General features: G+C 35.6%; 1 protein-coding gene across 1 annotated transcript in view; it reads right to left on the reverse strand.

The window, feature by feature from the left end:
• The window catches only part of LOC149793795 (uncharacterized), a 54,390-nt gene that overhangs the window by 10,625 nt on the left and 26,510 nt on the right, over nucleotides 1-17,255 (reverse strand). The window contains exons 2-9 of the mRNA XM_089967788.1: nucleotides 9,460-10,164; nucleotides 7,962-8,383; nucleotides 5,806-6,534; nucleotides 5,012-5,252; nucleotides 4,429-4,681; nucleotides 3,453-3,593; nucleotides 1,687-1,733; nucleotides 255-959 (exon numbers count right to left, since the gene is read on the reverse strand). Coding sequence (XP_089823914.1) covers nucleotides 255-959; nucleotides 1,687-1,733; nucleotides 3,453-3,593; nucleotides 4,429-4,681; nucleotides 5,012-5,252; nucleotides 5,806-6,534; nucleotides 7,962-8,383; nucleotides 9,460-10,164 — 3,243 coding nt within the window. The remainder of the gene's footprint in view (nucleotides 1-254; nucleotides 960-1,686; nucleotides 1,734-3,452; nucleotides 3,594-4,428; nucleotides 4,682-5,011; nucleotides 5,253-5,805; nucleotides 6,535-7,961; nucleotides 8,384-9,459; nucleotides 10,165-17,255) is intronic.

A 17,255-nucleotide genomic window follows, 5' to 3' on the forward strand; every position in this document is an offset into this window, starting at 1 on the left:
GTAAAAAACGTGTTTCCTCTATAACATTTTTAATTCTGCTGTTAAGTCATTAAGTGCGCATCAGTTGAAATTTCTTCAGTCATCATTGCAGTAGATTGCATTAATTGGGAATAGGAGAGACAAAATGGTACAAACTGATGCATTATGTTTTCCTGGCCTTATACAGACAAAATATGAAGCGGAAAAGAAAACACATTTATTGAAGTTTAACGGTAGGTCGGGAAGAAGATCAATCGGTCAATATATTTACTCACTGTACAAAAACTGTGCTTCAGTCTCAAACCCAGGTTCCGAATAAATCTTCCAATCAAAGGATTCGAGTGAAATATGCCCTTCCGTGTAGCTGTGTTTAATGCTATACGGTGTTGGAACAACCAAGTTTACTTCCTTCCCAATATCCCGGATATCAGTATTTAATGCATATCTAACACGTAGCGTGTATGGTTCATATTGATCATTTTTATATCTTTTCCACTTTTGAGGAGTATCATATTTCCCTGCTAAGCCAGTCTCTTCATGGGCGGTAGAATTGATGACTTTAGGAACCATGTCCTCAGCTGAGATGTACCAATTTGGCATCACGTCAGATTTGGCTACATTCCAATCTTCGGCGTGAATTTTACACTTGACGCTCCCTCCTGGTTTCAGGCCTTTAAATAATGCATTAACAGGTGCAAGCGAGTATAGAGTTCCTTCGACAAAACTGACAGAAAGTCCGCAATCGTTTAGTTCCAAACTATCTACCCATGGGGACGTGTTGTTTCGGATTCGTGTCAAGCTATAGAAATATATTTCCCATGCCGCAAGAGGGATTTGAGTCTGTCCAACATTCTTTAGCGTTACGGATGCAATATAATCCCGACCCAGCTTGTTTATATTGTCGATGACGTCATATTTAACATCCATATTGTTCGCTATAATGTCGACAATGGTCTGGTCGGCCGCAGGGATAGGCTCCACTGGAAAGCAATGGATTATTTCAATGAGAGGTAAATAGTCGAAGTTTAATGTGAGAGCATTGTTTGCAAAAATCCGTTTGCAGTGCGCATGTAGCATATTTCAAGGCCACATCATCCAATAAGATATCGATCAATTTTCTTATTATAAAAGAATGTGGACGTCCTTTATCATTTAACGCTATTAATTCATGGATATTAAAAACTGCATTTGCATACCAGTAATGTACTTTACAGCATATTGCCTTTGTGCAAATCATACGAAAATTTACGATTGCAGCACTTTTGATTTATTATATTTTTCTTGTTGGTTTGTTTCTTCTGATCGTCGAAAAAGATTTAACATGACGAGTATGGCACTGTGTTGGCGGAAATTGTATCTGGCTCAGCCTCTAATATTCACAAAGACACGTATATATTAAACTAAAATGAAACGAGTCAACCATTTCAATGTCCATTCAATGTTGTTGTTCTCCCTTCAGATCAGCCAATCCGTTTGTATAAATTTCACATTTCTATCATCTAAAGTTTAGAATTCAGAGAAATACATATCTAAATCAACATAATAATGATTGACCCTAGATAGTGTGGTATCTTTTGGAGTGATATCGTTTGCATTGTTTCTTTTCACGTCTCCATGGTAGCATAGATAATATGTAAATTCATGCGAAAAGAGCACGGTGTAATTAATATATATCGTCAAATAGCAAATGGTTTTATTTAAGTTTACCTTCAAACAGCTGAATGGCTCGACTAAATCTTGTACCAGAAGCTGACCTGAAAGAGAAAAGGAACCAATATGTTATAGTTACTGAAAAAAGACACATTGAAAAGTTGCATGGATTATCCACGCATTCTTGGCAGTATAATTAACATGTGACACACAATCAGTGTTACGAATGGATAGTCATAAGCATTCAAATATGTTGAGTGTAAAAGATGCACATAAATGTACATGTATATATTAATATTTACGCAAAGCTTTCTGTCCATATTCAGCAAGAATTTCATTTCTAATACTTTGTGGGAAATGTGCACGTTCCATAATACGCTTTCGATCAATGTTTGCCTTTTAATTTTCTGTTTCTCCGCTATGTTGCAATTCAATTTTTTAAATATCTCAAAGTTACACATCGCAAGAGAGGTAATTGATGCTGCTACGTTTTTACTCATTCACTTTCTTAAAATTAATTATAATCACATTCTTGGTATCGCTTTGTCAGTACTCATAGGTACGGTTGAAAGCAATGGCAAATGCCGGGTTAGTTCAAACCATTTTAAGGGAAAATGTTCTGTTTAAAGGTCAAGTGAGTGCAAAACTATACATTAATGAATTATTATTTAATGTATGCTGAACATACAACGGAAATTCTGATATAATCATACTAATAGTAACAATTACCTGATAAGTTTCAAATTATCTGATAAATTTCAAATTAGTACCACATGAGTTTAGAATTACCTTATGAGTTTAGAATTACCTGATGAGTATACAATTACCTGATGAGTATACAATTACCTGACGAGTTTAAAATTATTACCTGATGAGTTTCGAATTACCTGATGTGTTTTAAATTACCTGATAAGATTAAACTTATTACGAAATTAGTCAGTCTGCATCAGGGTCTTTAACACGTTTATAAAGAAGTCAGGAAGGCTGAATAATATATAAAGTCAGATTTAATTTGCTGACCATACTTTAAGTTAATCTTCTGCAACTCAAAGCGTCGTAGCTAAGTAATAAGAATAAACATAAATTGCATTCCTTATTTACAAAGGGAGGTAGGAACTATGCATCGGAAATGATCTAGTGACAACCTGTGGTTACTATCAAGATGTATGCTCTATGAAATGTATTACGAATAGTAGTTGGAAGTTTGAATAATTTTGTACATTTTATATATTTACTAGGTAACGACCTTTATACAATAAAATCATACTAGAACTGAAATAGTGGATTTGTTTCCGAATATGAAATGTGTTACTAGTTTCTGTCATAAAATGGTACGCTACAGAGATGAATGCCCCTGACTATATGATACTGTATGGGAATCAAGGAAGAACGCATCCAGCATCACTATTCATAGTTACTCATACTGACTGATCGATATAAGATTGAAGTTCCATTTTTAAACATTGGTTTCCTTTACTCAAACTGATTACATGTACAATTTTGTAGATTGTTTTGTTGATATTAACTGTAATGCAAAACCATTAAAATATATTTTTTTTATTATTCAGCTATCTATATTTAATTCCTGCCATGTGACCTTGTGAAAAGCATATACATCCTGGGCTGCAAGGATTAGAAGCCCCCGCCAAACAAAAGAATACACCAATTTAAAACTATTTCATTTTTATAGATCTTAGGGCATTTTATTCTAACATTAGAAGTGATCTGAAGAAATTTTAATTATGGACTTATATGTTAACAATGTTTCAGGATGATTGCTAGAAATCGGAAATCTATTGATTCAAAGAAAGTTGGTGACTCACACTGTTCGAAGATGCCATGTTTCTTCTCCGTTCCATGGGAGATCACTGTGGAAATCGGCCCATGTGTTACCAACGTCGTTGCTGTATTGGACTTTCAAACCAGGATATGTTGTTGTTACAATGATCTTGGAGTTCTCAACTCTTTAAAGGAAGAGCAAATGTGTCTCCATTTCATTTACTATTGCTTTCCGGAAAAATAGATTTCAACGTAAATATACACGCGAATAGATTAAACTGGATCTTTTGAATCATTAAGAGCTTTACAAGGATAAGATCTGGAATACATTTATAAACATACACAATATATTCATACACATTCATACTTTTCTTGACACATGAGAAGCAAACTAAATGTTTGTTCGTAAAAAGCTTAGGACTATCTTTTAATAAACGTAATAATGTGTGATTGAAATTAACAGAAGCCTTAAATCCTGTAGTGATTGGATCAATATAAATTTAAAAGGAAATCAATCCGATGGATACACGTTAGTTTATTTCTGCACCATGCGACCTACTTACCGTGTTTTCCTTAAAATGTATGAAATTCGATCTCTTTGGCACACAAAGAGTAGGGTGTTAATGCTTGTCATAGTTTAGATACTAATGCAATGAAAATGCTTTTTCATGTATATTAGAGGAAACTTTTAATTCTCACGAGATCGCAACAAATGCGAAATTTACCCAAAGCATTCATCTATCAACGTGTAAGATTGCTAAAACAATTATACGAACAAACTCTCGATTTAATCAGCATGGAATCATCTCTGATTAACTTCACACTTGTCTGCTTATTACAGGTACGGTCAACATAACCCAAAGCTCCTATTCATCAGCTATAAAAGTGTATACTTCATCTAACGATACTGTATGATATCACTACCTGCTGCCTGTGGTATGCAAATTATTAGTCAACTCGTTTCATAAACGTCATATGCTGTAAACTCCGTGCAATGTCCACTGTAGAAGGAAGACCTACCTTGCTCCTGGTGGTGGTATCCTATATTTGATATGTTCATCATCGAGCCGTTTAAGTTCTTTATGTCCGAGCGTATTAGCAAACCTTTCCCAGTCAGAATCACGCTTCAAGTTTCGTTCCTGTGCATCTTTAGTGTCCTCCCAGGGTGCTTTGTGCCAGGCTCGTTCCGCCAGGGCCAGGATACGTGGAAATATCATGTAGTCCATGTGTTCACTAAAACGAACATTCTCGCTCCACAATTGTCCCTGTATTCCTGTAAAAACAAGGGTATGAATTTATATACATTTATATTGTTCTCACCAAAGAGCGTAAATGTTTTAGTTGTAGGATAAATGCTAGATGGAATTAGACGATGGTTTAACAATGGTGATTATTAGGACTGGAGTTGTCTCTTCACTCCCGTCCGAAAACGTGTATTACTTCCACACCTAGACATTTTTATTGTGTTTTTGTTGTTGTTGTTGCCAATGTCCATCTAATTGGTTCTAACTGAATTTTGAATCATTGATGCCTGTTGCTCTCTGTCTTAAAACCAATTTCGCGCCATATATATGCTTGTGTGTCTGTACGCCTATTTATTTACCTAATATAGTTTCCGGCTTTTCTAAGGAATCGCATTTTTCCATTTCTTCGCCACATATCTCGGCTTTAGTTAGAGGCTTTCCGGATTTGTCTATGTCGATATTATCATAGATACTGTCCGGGATAAATCCGAACATTTTCCTTGTGTCAGTAAACCTGGTAGCCCAGTAGAGTCCACGCTCCTCTGGGTCTGGTTCATATGGATGGTCCAAATAAAGGTGTGTTGCGGAAGCTATTACAACCTGTGTAAACAATGAAGTAACACATATTGAGAACGAGCATCACCTTTTGCATACACTGCATATGGGGCAAATGAGTACACGACACCTTTTCGTACTATGATTGTTACGATGTCGTTTAGTGAATTAAGACATCAAACTTAAAGTGCTATTAAAGTCAATAATGGACGAAGTTATGTCCAATATTTGCAGCAATGGATTATTTTCTCCTCTCTAGAATATCCAGTGCTCAATAACTACTCTTCAAGCATAAATGCAATTCCAATAAAAGTTGGAAATCGGCATGTCATTAACCGTAATTCTTACTGAAGTAATGTTAGCTTCGAACCAGGCTCTGTGAATAATCAAAAAGTCCAAATTTCAGTATGCTATATAGACAAAGAAAATGTTTGGTCTTCTGTTAATATGGACGTACAATTTTATTTTAACACCTTTTTCTTACGTGGATTACATTTCATTCATGCGTGGTTATAACAATAACGATTTTAGAGAGTCAATGTTGGTGGGTTTCTGCCTGAGTTGATCACATAGAACAATAAAAGCTAATTTTACTCACCTTGTATCCTTTATTGGCAAGTCTGTAGGCTCTCATTCCGAGTCCCAGTTCCCAAATATTATCCCACGCGTTGGCAATGCAATTATTATTACCCAGCTCCTCGACTGGAAAAGGCTGATTATCATCTCCCATAAAAGCGTCTTCCCAACCCCCGACGCTCAAATTTAAACTCGCAGCCATTTTTGCAACTCGCTCAGCAAAATATTTTTTCAAGCCCTTAGATACACTGTACTTTGGATTGTTTGTAAGGAAAAGTTTGCATGCAGGTGAATTCACCCAAGCTCCATTCGCAACCTCGTCACCGCCAAAATGGAAAATTTTCAAAGGTTGAATGTTTTGGTGCATCTTGTAAACCTCGTTCATAATATGTCCAACAAAGTTGTAAGTTGACTCAATACATGGGTTGATGGCGTTGTCGGTAAACATTTGTATAGAGAGATATTGCGATGTATCATTTGCATCAGCCAACCGGAAATAATTAGCAGCAGTAATGTTCCTGGCAAATTTGGTATATCTCTGCTCCATAGACCTAACTGCACTATGCGCATGTCCTGGAGAGTCAAACTCTGGTATGACTTCAACATGATGCTTTTGTGCGTAGCTAAGAATGGTTCGATAATCATCAACAGAGAAAAATCCAGATCCAGAAGTTTCGTTTGTAGGTCCTGATCCGTACTGAGGAACAATGCATGCCGTCTCATTTAGATCAAAACAGCGCCTTCCTCCGACCTGTGACGAATTTGAACAAAAATGGGGAAAAACATTTAAATTCACCCATAATTTATGTGATATTTTTCTGTTTTGATCTGGTCCCTAAGATTGTTCACAAAGAATAAAGCTTAAATAGATTGAATGAACTAAAATTCGAAACAAAGAGCCCCTCCCCCCCCAGAAAACAATTACAAAATTACGCGAAATGTCTTTTTTCCTGAATCAATAACTTCGGGGAGTGGTTCGGGGTGGGACATATTTTGTAGACTATTGGAGTTGAAGCAATAGAAGCAATACCATTAACCTTTAAGACATGATACCGCATATATATATATATATATATATATATATATATATATATATATATATATATATATATATATATATATATATATATATATATATATATATATATGTATATATATAATTCCAATTTGTATAAATTGCCTGCGTTTTCTGCACTTTGATTGGATGTAAACAGTCACGTGAAACTGATCTAGAATTTTTTTACACATCGATAAATTCTGCGGACTACTTTTGGTTCCCTGTTACCAGATTATCTGATGTGAAGTTGTATCGATATCAACGTCTTGCACCCTAATAATAATAACAACAAGCTCCCACCCACCCACTCCTGTGATTTCTGATCAAAAATGAAAGGCCACAGCTTAAAATCGACTTCTAGAAGTTAAAACAATGTAATTGCACAAACCTTCCTGCATTCCAACACTCACCCCTTTTGCCGAAGAAGGAATATGTCAGGTTTTAGAACCTAATCTTCGGAAATTATTGCATTTCACCTCGACAACATGTTACAGCAGCGGTTATTAAAGGTCAGGGTCATATGTCGCTAAAAATGGTCACGAATTTGCTTTTGAAAGATCGAAATGCGTAGAAAGAAACAACGACGTTGCTATAACAACACGTGTCACACGCAAACGTAATTTTCAAAAAAAAAAAGGAATATTCCTAGTTTAACCGCAACAACCATTTTTCATGTATTAAAATAATGATCATAACAGTTTATCAGTGGCATGACACGCCATGACATTCTACCCCATATCACAGTATAAAGAATCGATCGATGAATCTTGGCTAGCGAAGATTGGCCTATGTATTCTATTGCAGTTAAAAGGCTAATGAAAGAAAATTTCGCTGTACATAAAAGTGAATGTTTCGTTTGTTAAATCCGCTCATCTGCTGTTAGAAAGGAAGTAAATTGGAATTATAAGGATTAAATGACCATGGTTGGGTATTTATCGATGTGTAAATTTTACCTAATCACTCACAAAGTTTACATAAAGTCCTTCAGACTTTATTTACTTTGTGAGTGATTAGGTTAACTTTACACATCGATAAATACCCAACCATGATCATTTAATCATATATTTTTTTATTTATCTGTTGCACAGTTGCTCTATTAAAAGACATACTAAGATGTTAACCTCAGTCAGTTCTGGTAATCCGGGAATTTCTAGTCTCCATCCTTCGTCGTCCGCAAGATGAAGATGAAGTTTGTTCAGCTTGTACATTGCCATCGCTCTAATTAACCTCTTGACATCATCTGGGTCATGGAAATTCCTAGATACGTCAAGATGCATGCCTCGATATGAATAGCGTGGTCCGTCAGTGACCCTTATGTCAGGAAGGCGCATGTCAGAAAACGACGCCATAATACTTAATAGTGACTGGATGCCATAGAATACACCAGTTGGGCTTTTACCGGTGATTTGTATAGAATTTGATGAAGAATAAATGTTCAGAGTATATACTTCGGGATTTGCAAGTGAATCTTTCTGGTCTCGAAGCTGAATTACATGACTGGTTTGAAGTATAGCTCCAGTCACGACTTGTACGCCAGTTTTATCTGTAAAATAAATACAGAACTGCATTATCCTGTCACATGATTTATGTTCATTCCATCTCTTTTCTCTGCGTTTGATCGATTTGTAATTTTGCGATCTGCATAAATAGGGATTCATGATGCGAAGAAACATATTGTTACCTTGATATTGTTTATCATTGACAGCGACGTAACCAAGATCTCCCTAACTTTAATCTGATTTTGATTTTGGATCTAATAGATTGCAAATTAGTGAACCTACCATGAAAATAAACTAAACTGAAACATGATTATTTAATAAACACACACACACACACAGACACACCATGTGACAATCCGGATATCATCTCGACAATTTCTATTCTTAAACAATAGTTATTATGAACGTTCATGGAATTCTGTATGCAACACATATGAAATTAGGTGAGACCGTGTTTCATACATTATGGTTACTTTTTGTAATTTTCATTCCCGTTTAAATTTGGAGATTTACATTTAAGTATACCGAAGTTTATAAATAAAGGCGTATATAAATTTTCATTGATTTTAATGTAATTCATTACAGTCAGTGGCCTGTAATATATTTCCGCATACACTTTAATTTGACTTTAATATATTATGTCAAAAATGTTAATGTCGCTGTCAATTTGATAAGTTAATTCAAACAAATTTATTGATACAAAATGAAACAATTCCTTGTCCAACAATTGTGTACCTGGACTCGGTATTATGGTTCGATTAAGATGGCTTCTCTGCAAATGTCGCGCTTACAGTTCGAAATGTTGTGAACAAAATATAGATAGCGCTTCAAAACTATTTCATTTTGAAATGTTCTCGCTACGTTAAAATCACTTATTTTTACAATATTTAGAATCACCTCTAATTCAATTAAAGTGAGTATTATTAGATTATTTTCATACGGCAATCTTCGAGCAGATGTACGTGTTGAGCAGCAGTGTTTCAAGGAATCTGTCCATTTACTGAATTGTTATCAAGATCCGTTCTATGCAAGTCAGATTTGTAACTTTGATACGAATTTGAATAAGAATAGACACACTTCTTTATATATTTAAAAATATTTTAAAATTTCAGCATCTTACTAGATAAATATTCTGCCTCAGACGCCAGGTCTCCAAAGTACTGTATCGTCCAATCCTGTGGAATAAAAGTCATCTTTGCCAGTTTATCTATTCTAATTACCATCGGAGTTGGTAGAATTAGGCTTCCTATTTCTCCATGGTCCATCACGCACAGTTTGTGAGACCTCTCTTGGGCGGTGTAGGGATTAAATCTTTCAAACGGGTATCTTTTCCATTGCCTTGGCTTCACAAATGCATCCACAAATTTCAATGCCTGATCGTCCGTAGACTCTATAATTCTTGGTTCCAGTCCATCGGACGCAATAATCCATTTTGGCATGAAATCCGTTCTTGATAAAGACCACTTTCTAACAAAAATTGATATCGTTTTTGTATTGTTTGGCTGCAATAATCCAAACCCTTGTTGTGGTTCTATGGCGAATAAATCACCCTGAATCATATACAATCTAATATTTTGGTCATGAAGAAATATAGTTTTGCTAAAGTTTCCTGGAAAGTGATCGGGCTCAACTAAAAAGAAACTGTGAAAATACATCTTCCAGCCAACTTCTGGAATGGGACTAGAGCCTCTATTCGTCAAGGAGATCTCAACACTATGTTTGATGGTGCTGTATTTTAAGTTGTCTTCGACCTTTGCTCTAACGGCAATGCTCTTGGCCATCATATCAAGATGGCTCTGCTGTAGTAATGCTTGTGATCCGAGAACTGCAAGAAGAAAGAGGTTCATAAAAACAAAAATTATAGTTTATATTAAAAAACTGTAAGAATAACATACTACTGTCTTGATAAGCTTCAATTTTCAATTGTAATGGTAAATCAAAATTATTTGTCAACTACACCGGTCCAATCAGTTGTCTCAGTTCGACTCTGATGGTAATGAAACAAGAATAATGTCATGCAAAACTAATGCCTGCAATTTATCAGTTATATATATATATATATATATATATATATATATATATATATATATATATATATATACAAGAATAGTCAGTCTACATGAGGTCTTGACTAACTGTATATAATTTATATATTTGCATCAAATCAGCCTATAGGAAGTCTTGAGGAAGTTTAAAATAACCGGATGAATTGTCTGAACACAAAATAATAAAATTGGAATATTATCATATTATTTCTGTGTGAATTGTTTCGTCTTATAATATAAAAGGTTCTTAATATTTTACTTTCGTTTCTTAAACTGTTTCTTCTCAAAATGGAGACTTATGTAAAAGGATATTTTCATTTGACTAAATATCAAGCACACGAGTTGTATTTAACGGCCTAGTCACAATATCATAGCATTAGGGTTAAACTTTAATAAGTGGGATGACTGTTTGACATAGAGAATGGTAATGTATTTAAAGTCATATTAAACAAACAATAGCAATGTCATTTACGTCATTTACCGAATAGCGGCATGGAAAGAGATACTAAATACTTAAATGTTGAAATAATAACTTTAAAGGAATTATTTAATAATTCTATATCAGTTACAATGTTATAAAGGTTGATTTATTATATTTAGAATTTATGACAAAACGGCGAACAATATTGGTTGTGCGAATTTACTGATCTGGTTCCCAGATGCATCGCATAGATCTCAATTACTATTCAACCGAGAGAAATGAAGAGTTGACATACAATCAGAATGTATGTTACATATTCATAGGAAATTCTTTCTTACGTCACTTATCTGGCCACATACATTTTAAGATATTCAGAGATACCTGCTCATGATTTGCAACAGGTAAGTTACGTTAACATTCTTACAGTAATTCAAATGAGACGAAACATAATAATTCAATGGATAATGCAACACATGGACACATTGGCATCAATATTTTGTTCACGAAAACTAAAGTTTGATAAGATGGCACTGCCAATTATCGAGGATTGTTACGATTGATATAATTGCCTTGCCAGTTATCGAGGATAGTAACGATTGATAGAAATACCTTGCCAGTTATCGAGGATAATAACGATTGATAGAAATACCTTGCCAGGTATCGAAGAAAGTAAAGACTAATAGGACTAGCCTGCCATTTATCGAGGAAAGTAAAGACTGATAGGACGTTCCTGCCATTTATCGATGAAATTAAAGATTGATATGACTGACCTGGCAGTTATCAAAGAAAGAAAAGATGGATTGAATTGGAAAGGAAAAACAGAAATAACCATCCCAGCACTGAATAATGAAAGGAAGAAATGTTCAGTAACGATAATGGTTAACTACAGTAACTAGATTATTGTACAGTCAGCAGCATTCCTATGCATGTTTAACATAATAATTGTATTAGGACGACACATGTTTTAAGGATAACATACAAAAGAAGACCCGATTAAGTACAGTATCTTTAAGTGAACCGATGACTATTCGCGGTGAGATATGGTGTTTGTTCATAGCCCATAGCTAACATTGACATCGATGAGAAGTCTGTACTAGAGAATCTAGAAATTAAGAAATGCTTTGCAATACTAGGGAAGTTTAATAATTCATTACTAATAATGAAGTTTTATATGAATCATTCCAAGACCTGCTTGAGCACCCACAGCACCGGCCAGGAGGGAGTCAAGATGTCGTCGCCTAATCTCGAAGAAAGTCCCAAATATAACTGGACCGTGATAAACATCCAAGTGGAAATGTTATCCTCGAATCGTATGACAGTCAGAATTAAAAAAAGAACAGGACATACATCCAAGTGGAGACACTATCCTCGAATCTAATGACAGTCAGAACTATAATTGGACCATGATATACTTCAAAGTGGAGATGCTATCCTCGAATCTCATCAGAATCAATAGCATACAAGCATTCAAGGAAAGTTACCCACATTGGATAGAGAAGATTATTGACTGACAACCAGGACAGTTATCTTCCCATAGCATTTAAAGGTTCGCAGACGATTGCACAAAGAGGAAATTCAGATATTTACTACTAACAAATGTGCTGTGATTACTACTGACACTAAAAACAAAGACAAAGGGAAGAATGACGCATAACTAGAAATGTCAATGTTGTTTTTTCTTCTTGGAAAATATGTTGTAACATCAAACACGTTAGACATGCTCAGTGAAGTAGATGCAAGAAATATATTTAATACCAGTTCAAAATGTAACATAATTAAAATAAATTTATTTTCTTAGGAAGAAAATTAACCTTCAATCAATTCATTATGAAAACAAAAATGAATAAGATATACTAAAATCATTTCGTTGATTTTGCACCATTCTAAAAAATCTTGTGACCCTTAATATTTATTAAACCTTCTCGTCACCTTCATTATATACATTCCAGATGAACTTGTGAAGAATTTTGATAGCGTAATATGAACTTTCTTCATCAGACATTTTATTGTACTATCAAGTAATTATATACATTTGTTTTAGAAATAAGTATTAAAATACGTGTTATCTATATCATAATGTTATATTTAAAGCAAGTAATGTTTACCTTGAGCTGTTAAAACGAGATAAATGTAATTTATGTATTCACTGTATTGGAACAGCTCTTAAGTGTGCTGATAACCAAACGTCCTTTTATCCCTAGTCCAAAGGTGCAGAGATTACGCGATAACATCTCTCCACCCTTAGACAATGAAGTTTCCGTTATAAAACTTTAGTTTCCTGTTTCCGTTATAAAACTTTAGTTTCCTGTTTCCGTTATTAAACTTTAGTTTCCTGTTTCCGTTACAAAACTTTAGTTTCCTCTTGTCGTTGTCTGAAACTTAATATTTGGCTTACCTTTGGGAGAGGCAAGATTCTCTTGATTTGTAAACTTAAAAAACGGTGTGGGACCAGTTATTCTGCAGATAGCTATGTTTCTGTTCGTTCTTAATCCAAACACATGAATTCCAATTTTTTATATATCGTTTTTGTCCATCTAACACGCACTGAATATATCAGTAGTGAAACATATACAGGAATATTGCTGTTTTAATAGATCAATGATATCAACATTTCCATACTTGATTTGCAATTCAAAAGCAAATTATGACAAAAGCTGAAAGCGACCCTTATACATCGAAAAGGAACTTATTCTCATTAATGAGAAGAAAGAACAGCGTTATAACGAAAAAAGTTATATATTAATTTATGAGAAACCTAATGTAAATGAGTACATGTTAGTAGTATATGGGGTCACCCTACGGACAATGGGAATTAGCATTAAAAACACCCCTGGGTCACTCTACGGACAAGGGAAATTTAACATGGAGAAAAATCGTGGGTCACTCTACGGACAAGGGGAATTTAACATGGCAATAAATCGTGGGTCACTCTACGGACAAGGGGAATTTAACATGGCAATAAATCGTGGGTCACTCTACGGACAAGGGGAATTTAACATGGCAATAAATCGTGGGTCACTCTACGGACAAGGGGAATTTAACATGGGATTTTTTTCTTTAAAAATTTTTTTTAAAAAAGGGGTAGGCAATTCAAAGACTATCTCTTTTCGAGAAATATGGCTGGCCCTGAAAAGGGCCTTTGGCTTTCTTTTTCTATTTCCTCCATCTTCTCATCCAGCCCCTAATCTTTCCCCAAATTCCTTTTTTCTTCTTCTTTTCATTTTCCGGTATCCAGTCTGGGTGACCCATGGCTCGGAACTTCTGTTGGATTTTTATCCAGTTATTGTTCAGTCTCTCATATTCTTCTTTTTTCTTTCTATTCTCTTGTTCTTTTCTATCTTTTGCCCACCTGTCCTTAATTTTCTGCACTTCTTCCTCTATTATCTTTTTCATCTTTTCTTCCGCTTTCTTTAGTTGTTCAATGCTCCTTTTCACGAACTTCCACTCTGACCATTTCTCTAGTTCTTCTAAATAGCATCTCACTGCTTTTACTTTGTCCATAGACTCTTTTATAGTCCCCACTCTTACATACTCTGGTTTAATCAATCCTCTCAATCTCTTAACTTCTTCCTCTATCATCTCCTCTATCATCTTCCTCGCTAATTTTAGTTCATTGACAAAGTCAAGACTTTTTCTCAACCTCCATTCTCTTTCTATCCTTTCAATAGTGTACTCTCCATCCATCATCCAAAAGTAAACATTTCTTAAGTCATTGAACAACGCCGACACTTCCATCTTTTATCTCTTATTCCGTAGAATGGTTTGAACGAAGAATACTGTGGGTTCTTATACGAAAAGCGCAGACGTGAAGGAAAACATCCCCCTAAAACATAAAATTGATCTTACCTAGATCATGACCCAACAACGCGCGGACGTGAAGGAAAACATCCCCACTTTTCTCATTTCATATAATCAAGCCCAAACTATACTCTCCACATACGCTAAGAAACAATAAAGAAACCCATAATCTACTATTCACACAAACTTACTTCATCATTTACAAACACTTACATTTCCACTATTAATAAAGAGTTAGTGTTTATATACACACTACTCTACCTGCATACATTGGCAAATGGATCGTTATTTCTTTTCTAGAGTATTGGGTAGCCCTGAAAAGGGCTGTTTTGTTTGGAACTTCATGGGCACCTGGTTAATGGTGGCACCTTCCAGGCCTGGCGCCACATACGCATCTTATCCCCCAGTTACTTTTTACCTTTTGGGGGGAGAGAGCAGAGGCAGGATATGTTGCTTCAGAATCCCAATTTTCGCTCTCTGGGATTTTGAAATTTCTTCTCTCCTTTTCCTCCTCTTCTTTATATCTTCTCTCCTCCTCTTCTTTTTTTCTTCTTTCCTCCTCTCTTATCCTTCCCTCCTCGACAATGGCTTCAGCGGGCAGTTCATTTAATATGCGCCTGGCATATTCCAGATGCACATGAAGTTCCAACAGTTTCTCCAGTCTCGTGTTCATTTTTGGTGTTGATCAATCAACAAGGGTAGCTGAACTGCCGAACGACTTTCAATTTATACTTAAAGCGCGGACGTGATGGAAAACATCCCCCTAATAACATAAAATTCATCTTACCTAGATCATGACCAAAAAAAAACAACAACGCGCCGACCTAAAAGAAACACTCACTCACTTTTTATGCTACCCATCACTATTCTAAAATTTTTTATAAATCACTTCAATGGACTATCCACATAAGCAAAGCAATCCAATCTATCTCCAAATATACACCTCAATAACCCCAAAAAAATTATTTTAATCTACTATCCACACCAACTTACTTTTAGCTCTTACTAACACTAACACACTAACACACAAACACATACCCTCACATTTTTTAAGAGAGAGTTAGTGTTTATTTTCACACTACTCTACCTACTCACACTGGCAAATTAATAGTTATTTCTTTTCTAGAGTATTGGGTAGCCCTGAAAAGGGCTGTTTTTTGTTTTGCTATGGCATTCTTTTTTAGTTTCTAAGAATGCGATGTCCTCTGAGGATAGACTTTCTGGCAATAGGTCTGCTTCTTCGGAAAGAGAAGAAGAATTCTTTGGTGTCGATACGACAATCGACAAAGCCTCTGTCAGCTTCAGGTTGCTGCTGTTGCTGTTGTTGCTGCTGTTGCTGCTGTTGCTGCTGTCTCTGAAGTATGTACTTCTCTGTCCATTCTTCTTTCTCCCTGTTCATTTCTTCTCTGAAGAGCTCTTCTATCAGGTCTTCAGTGATTTTTAACATTCTCACATTCTCTATTTCTTCTGGCTTCGGTATCAGACTGTGTCTGACCCTATGCAAATTCACGTAGGCTTCGTTGAGCTTAGCTAGTTTGGAGCACATCTTCTTAGGAGGATGAGTCGACAATGGATGGCTAGACTGGGAACAACCCGGTTCTTAAAGTTAAAGCGCGGACGTGAAGGAAAACATCCCCCACACGTTTTTCGAGCCACAACGTTCATGAGAGAGATAGTAAGAAATGAAAGAGCATCAATCCAACATTCTTATAGCTAAACAAAAGACAAAGGCATTTTTTTCTAAACACAACATTTTTTATTCAAAAATCACTTAACACTAAACAACAACATTTTTAACAATAATATAACACTATAACATCAAACAATTTTTTTTCAAATCACAAACATTTTTTTCTTCTAATACAATCTACTTTAAACAAGGCTGACAACGTTGTGAATGAAATTGTGATTTCCACTGTTGGAAATCATTAGGCCATTGATGGACACTACGTTTCCTAGCTTGAGACAAAAGATAAGCATAATGGTCACAAAACCATCGATCTACTTTCACATCGTTTCTAGCAGAAGAACGAGGATCGAAATGAGTCACTAAATGTTCTAAGGAATAGCCCAGGCTGCGATGATGCAGAAAATACACACAGTACTGTCCACACACCAAGGAATCTGTGCCTTGTAATTTCACATTATTGAATCGGGTGGTTTGAGCATTTCTTCTCATAAAGTCAATGGTATCGTCTTCCAAAGGGGGCAATCCGTACGAATCGAAATATTCCACACATCCTTCTTGAGGAAAGTAGACGGCTACCCAGTGGGTTCCTGGGAGATGACTTTCGTCCGTGTTGATCACGTAAGCTTGATGGTCTTTAGGTTTGCGATGAGGGAGTTCATCTTTAGCACAGACGACAGGATTCCAAGAAGCCGTATACGAACTGTGGTTCAAAAGGTAATAAAGTTCCCAGGTATCCATTGATTTGTGTGTGCTTTTTCTTCTTCACAGGTAATAATAAGTCGTCAATTCGATCCTAACTTTTTGCTTGAAAATGTCTGACGAATAAACGGTTATTCGTTCTGTTTCCTCACTCTGATTCAGGAGAGCTTCGATACGATGGATCTCTTGAGTGGTTAATGGTGGACAAGAATGTTCACGCAAGTCTTTATACCACTGGTGCAACACGTCTTTGTCCGAAATGA

This window comes from Sinohyriopsis cumingii, chromosome 8 (assembly GCF_028554795.1).
Source record: "Sinohyriopsis cumingii isolate HCF-2022 chromosome 8, ASM2855479v2, whole genome shotgun sequence".
Classification (NCBI taxonomy): Eukaryota; Metazoa; Mollusca; class Bivalvia; order Unionida; family Unionidae; genus Sinohyriopsis; species Sinohyriopsis cumingii.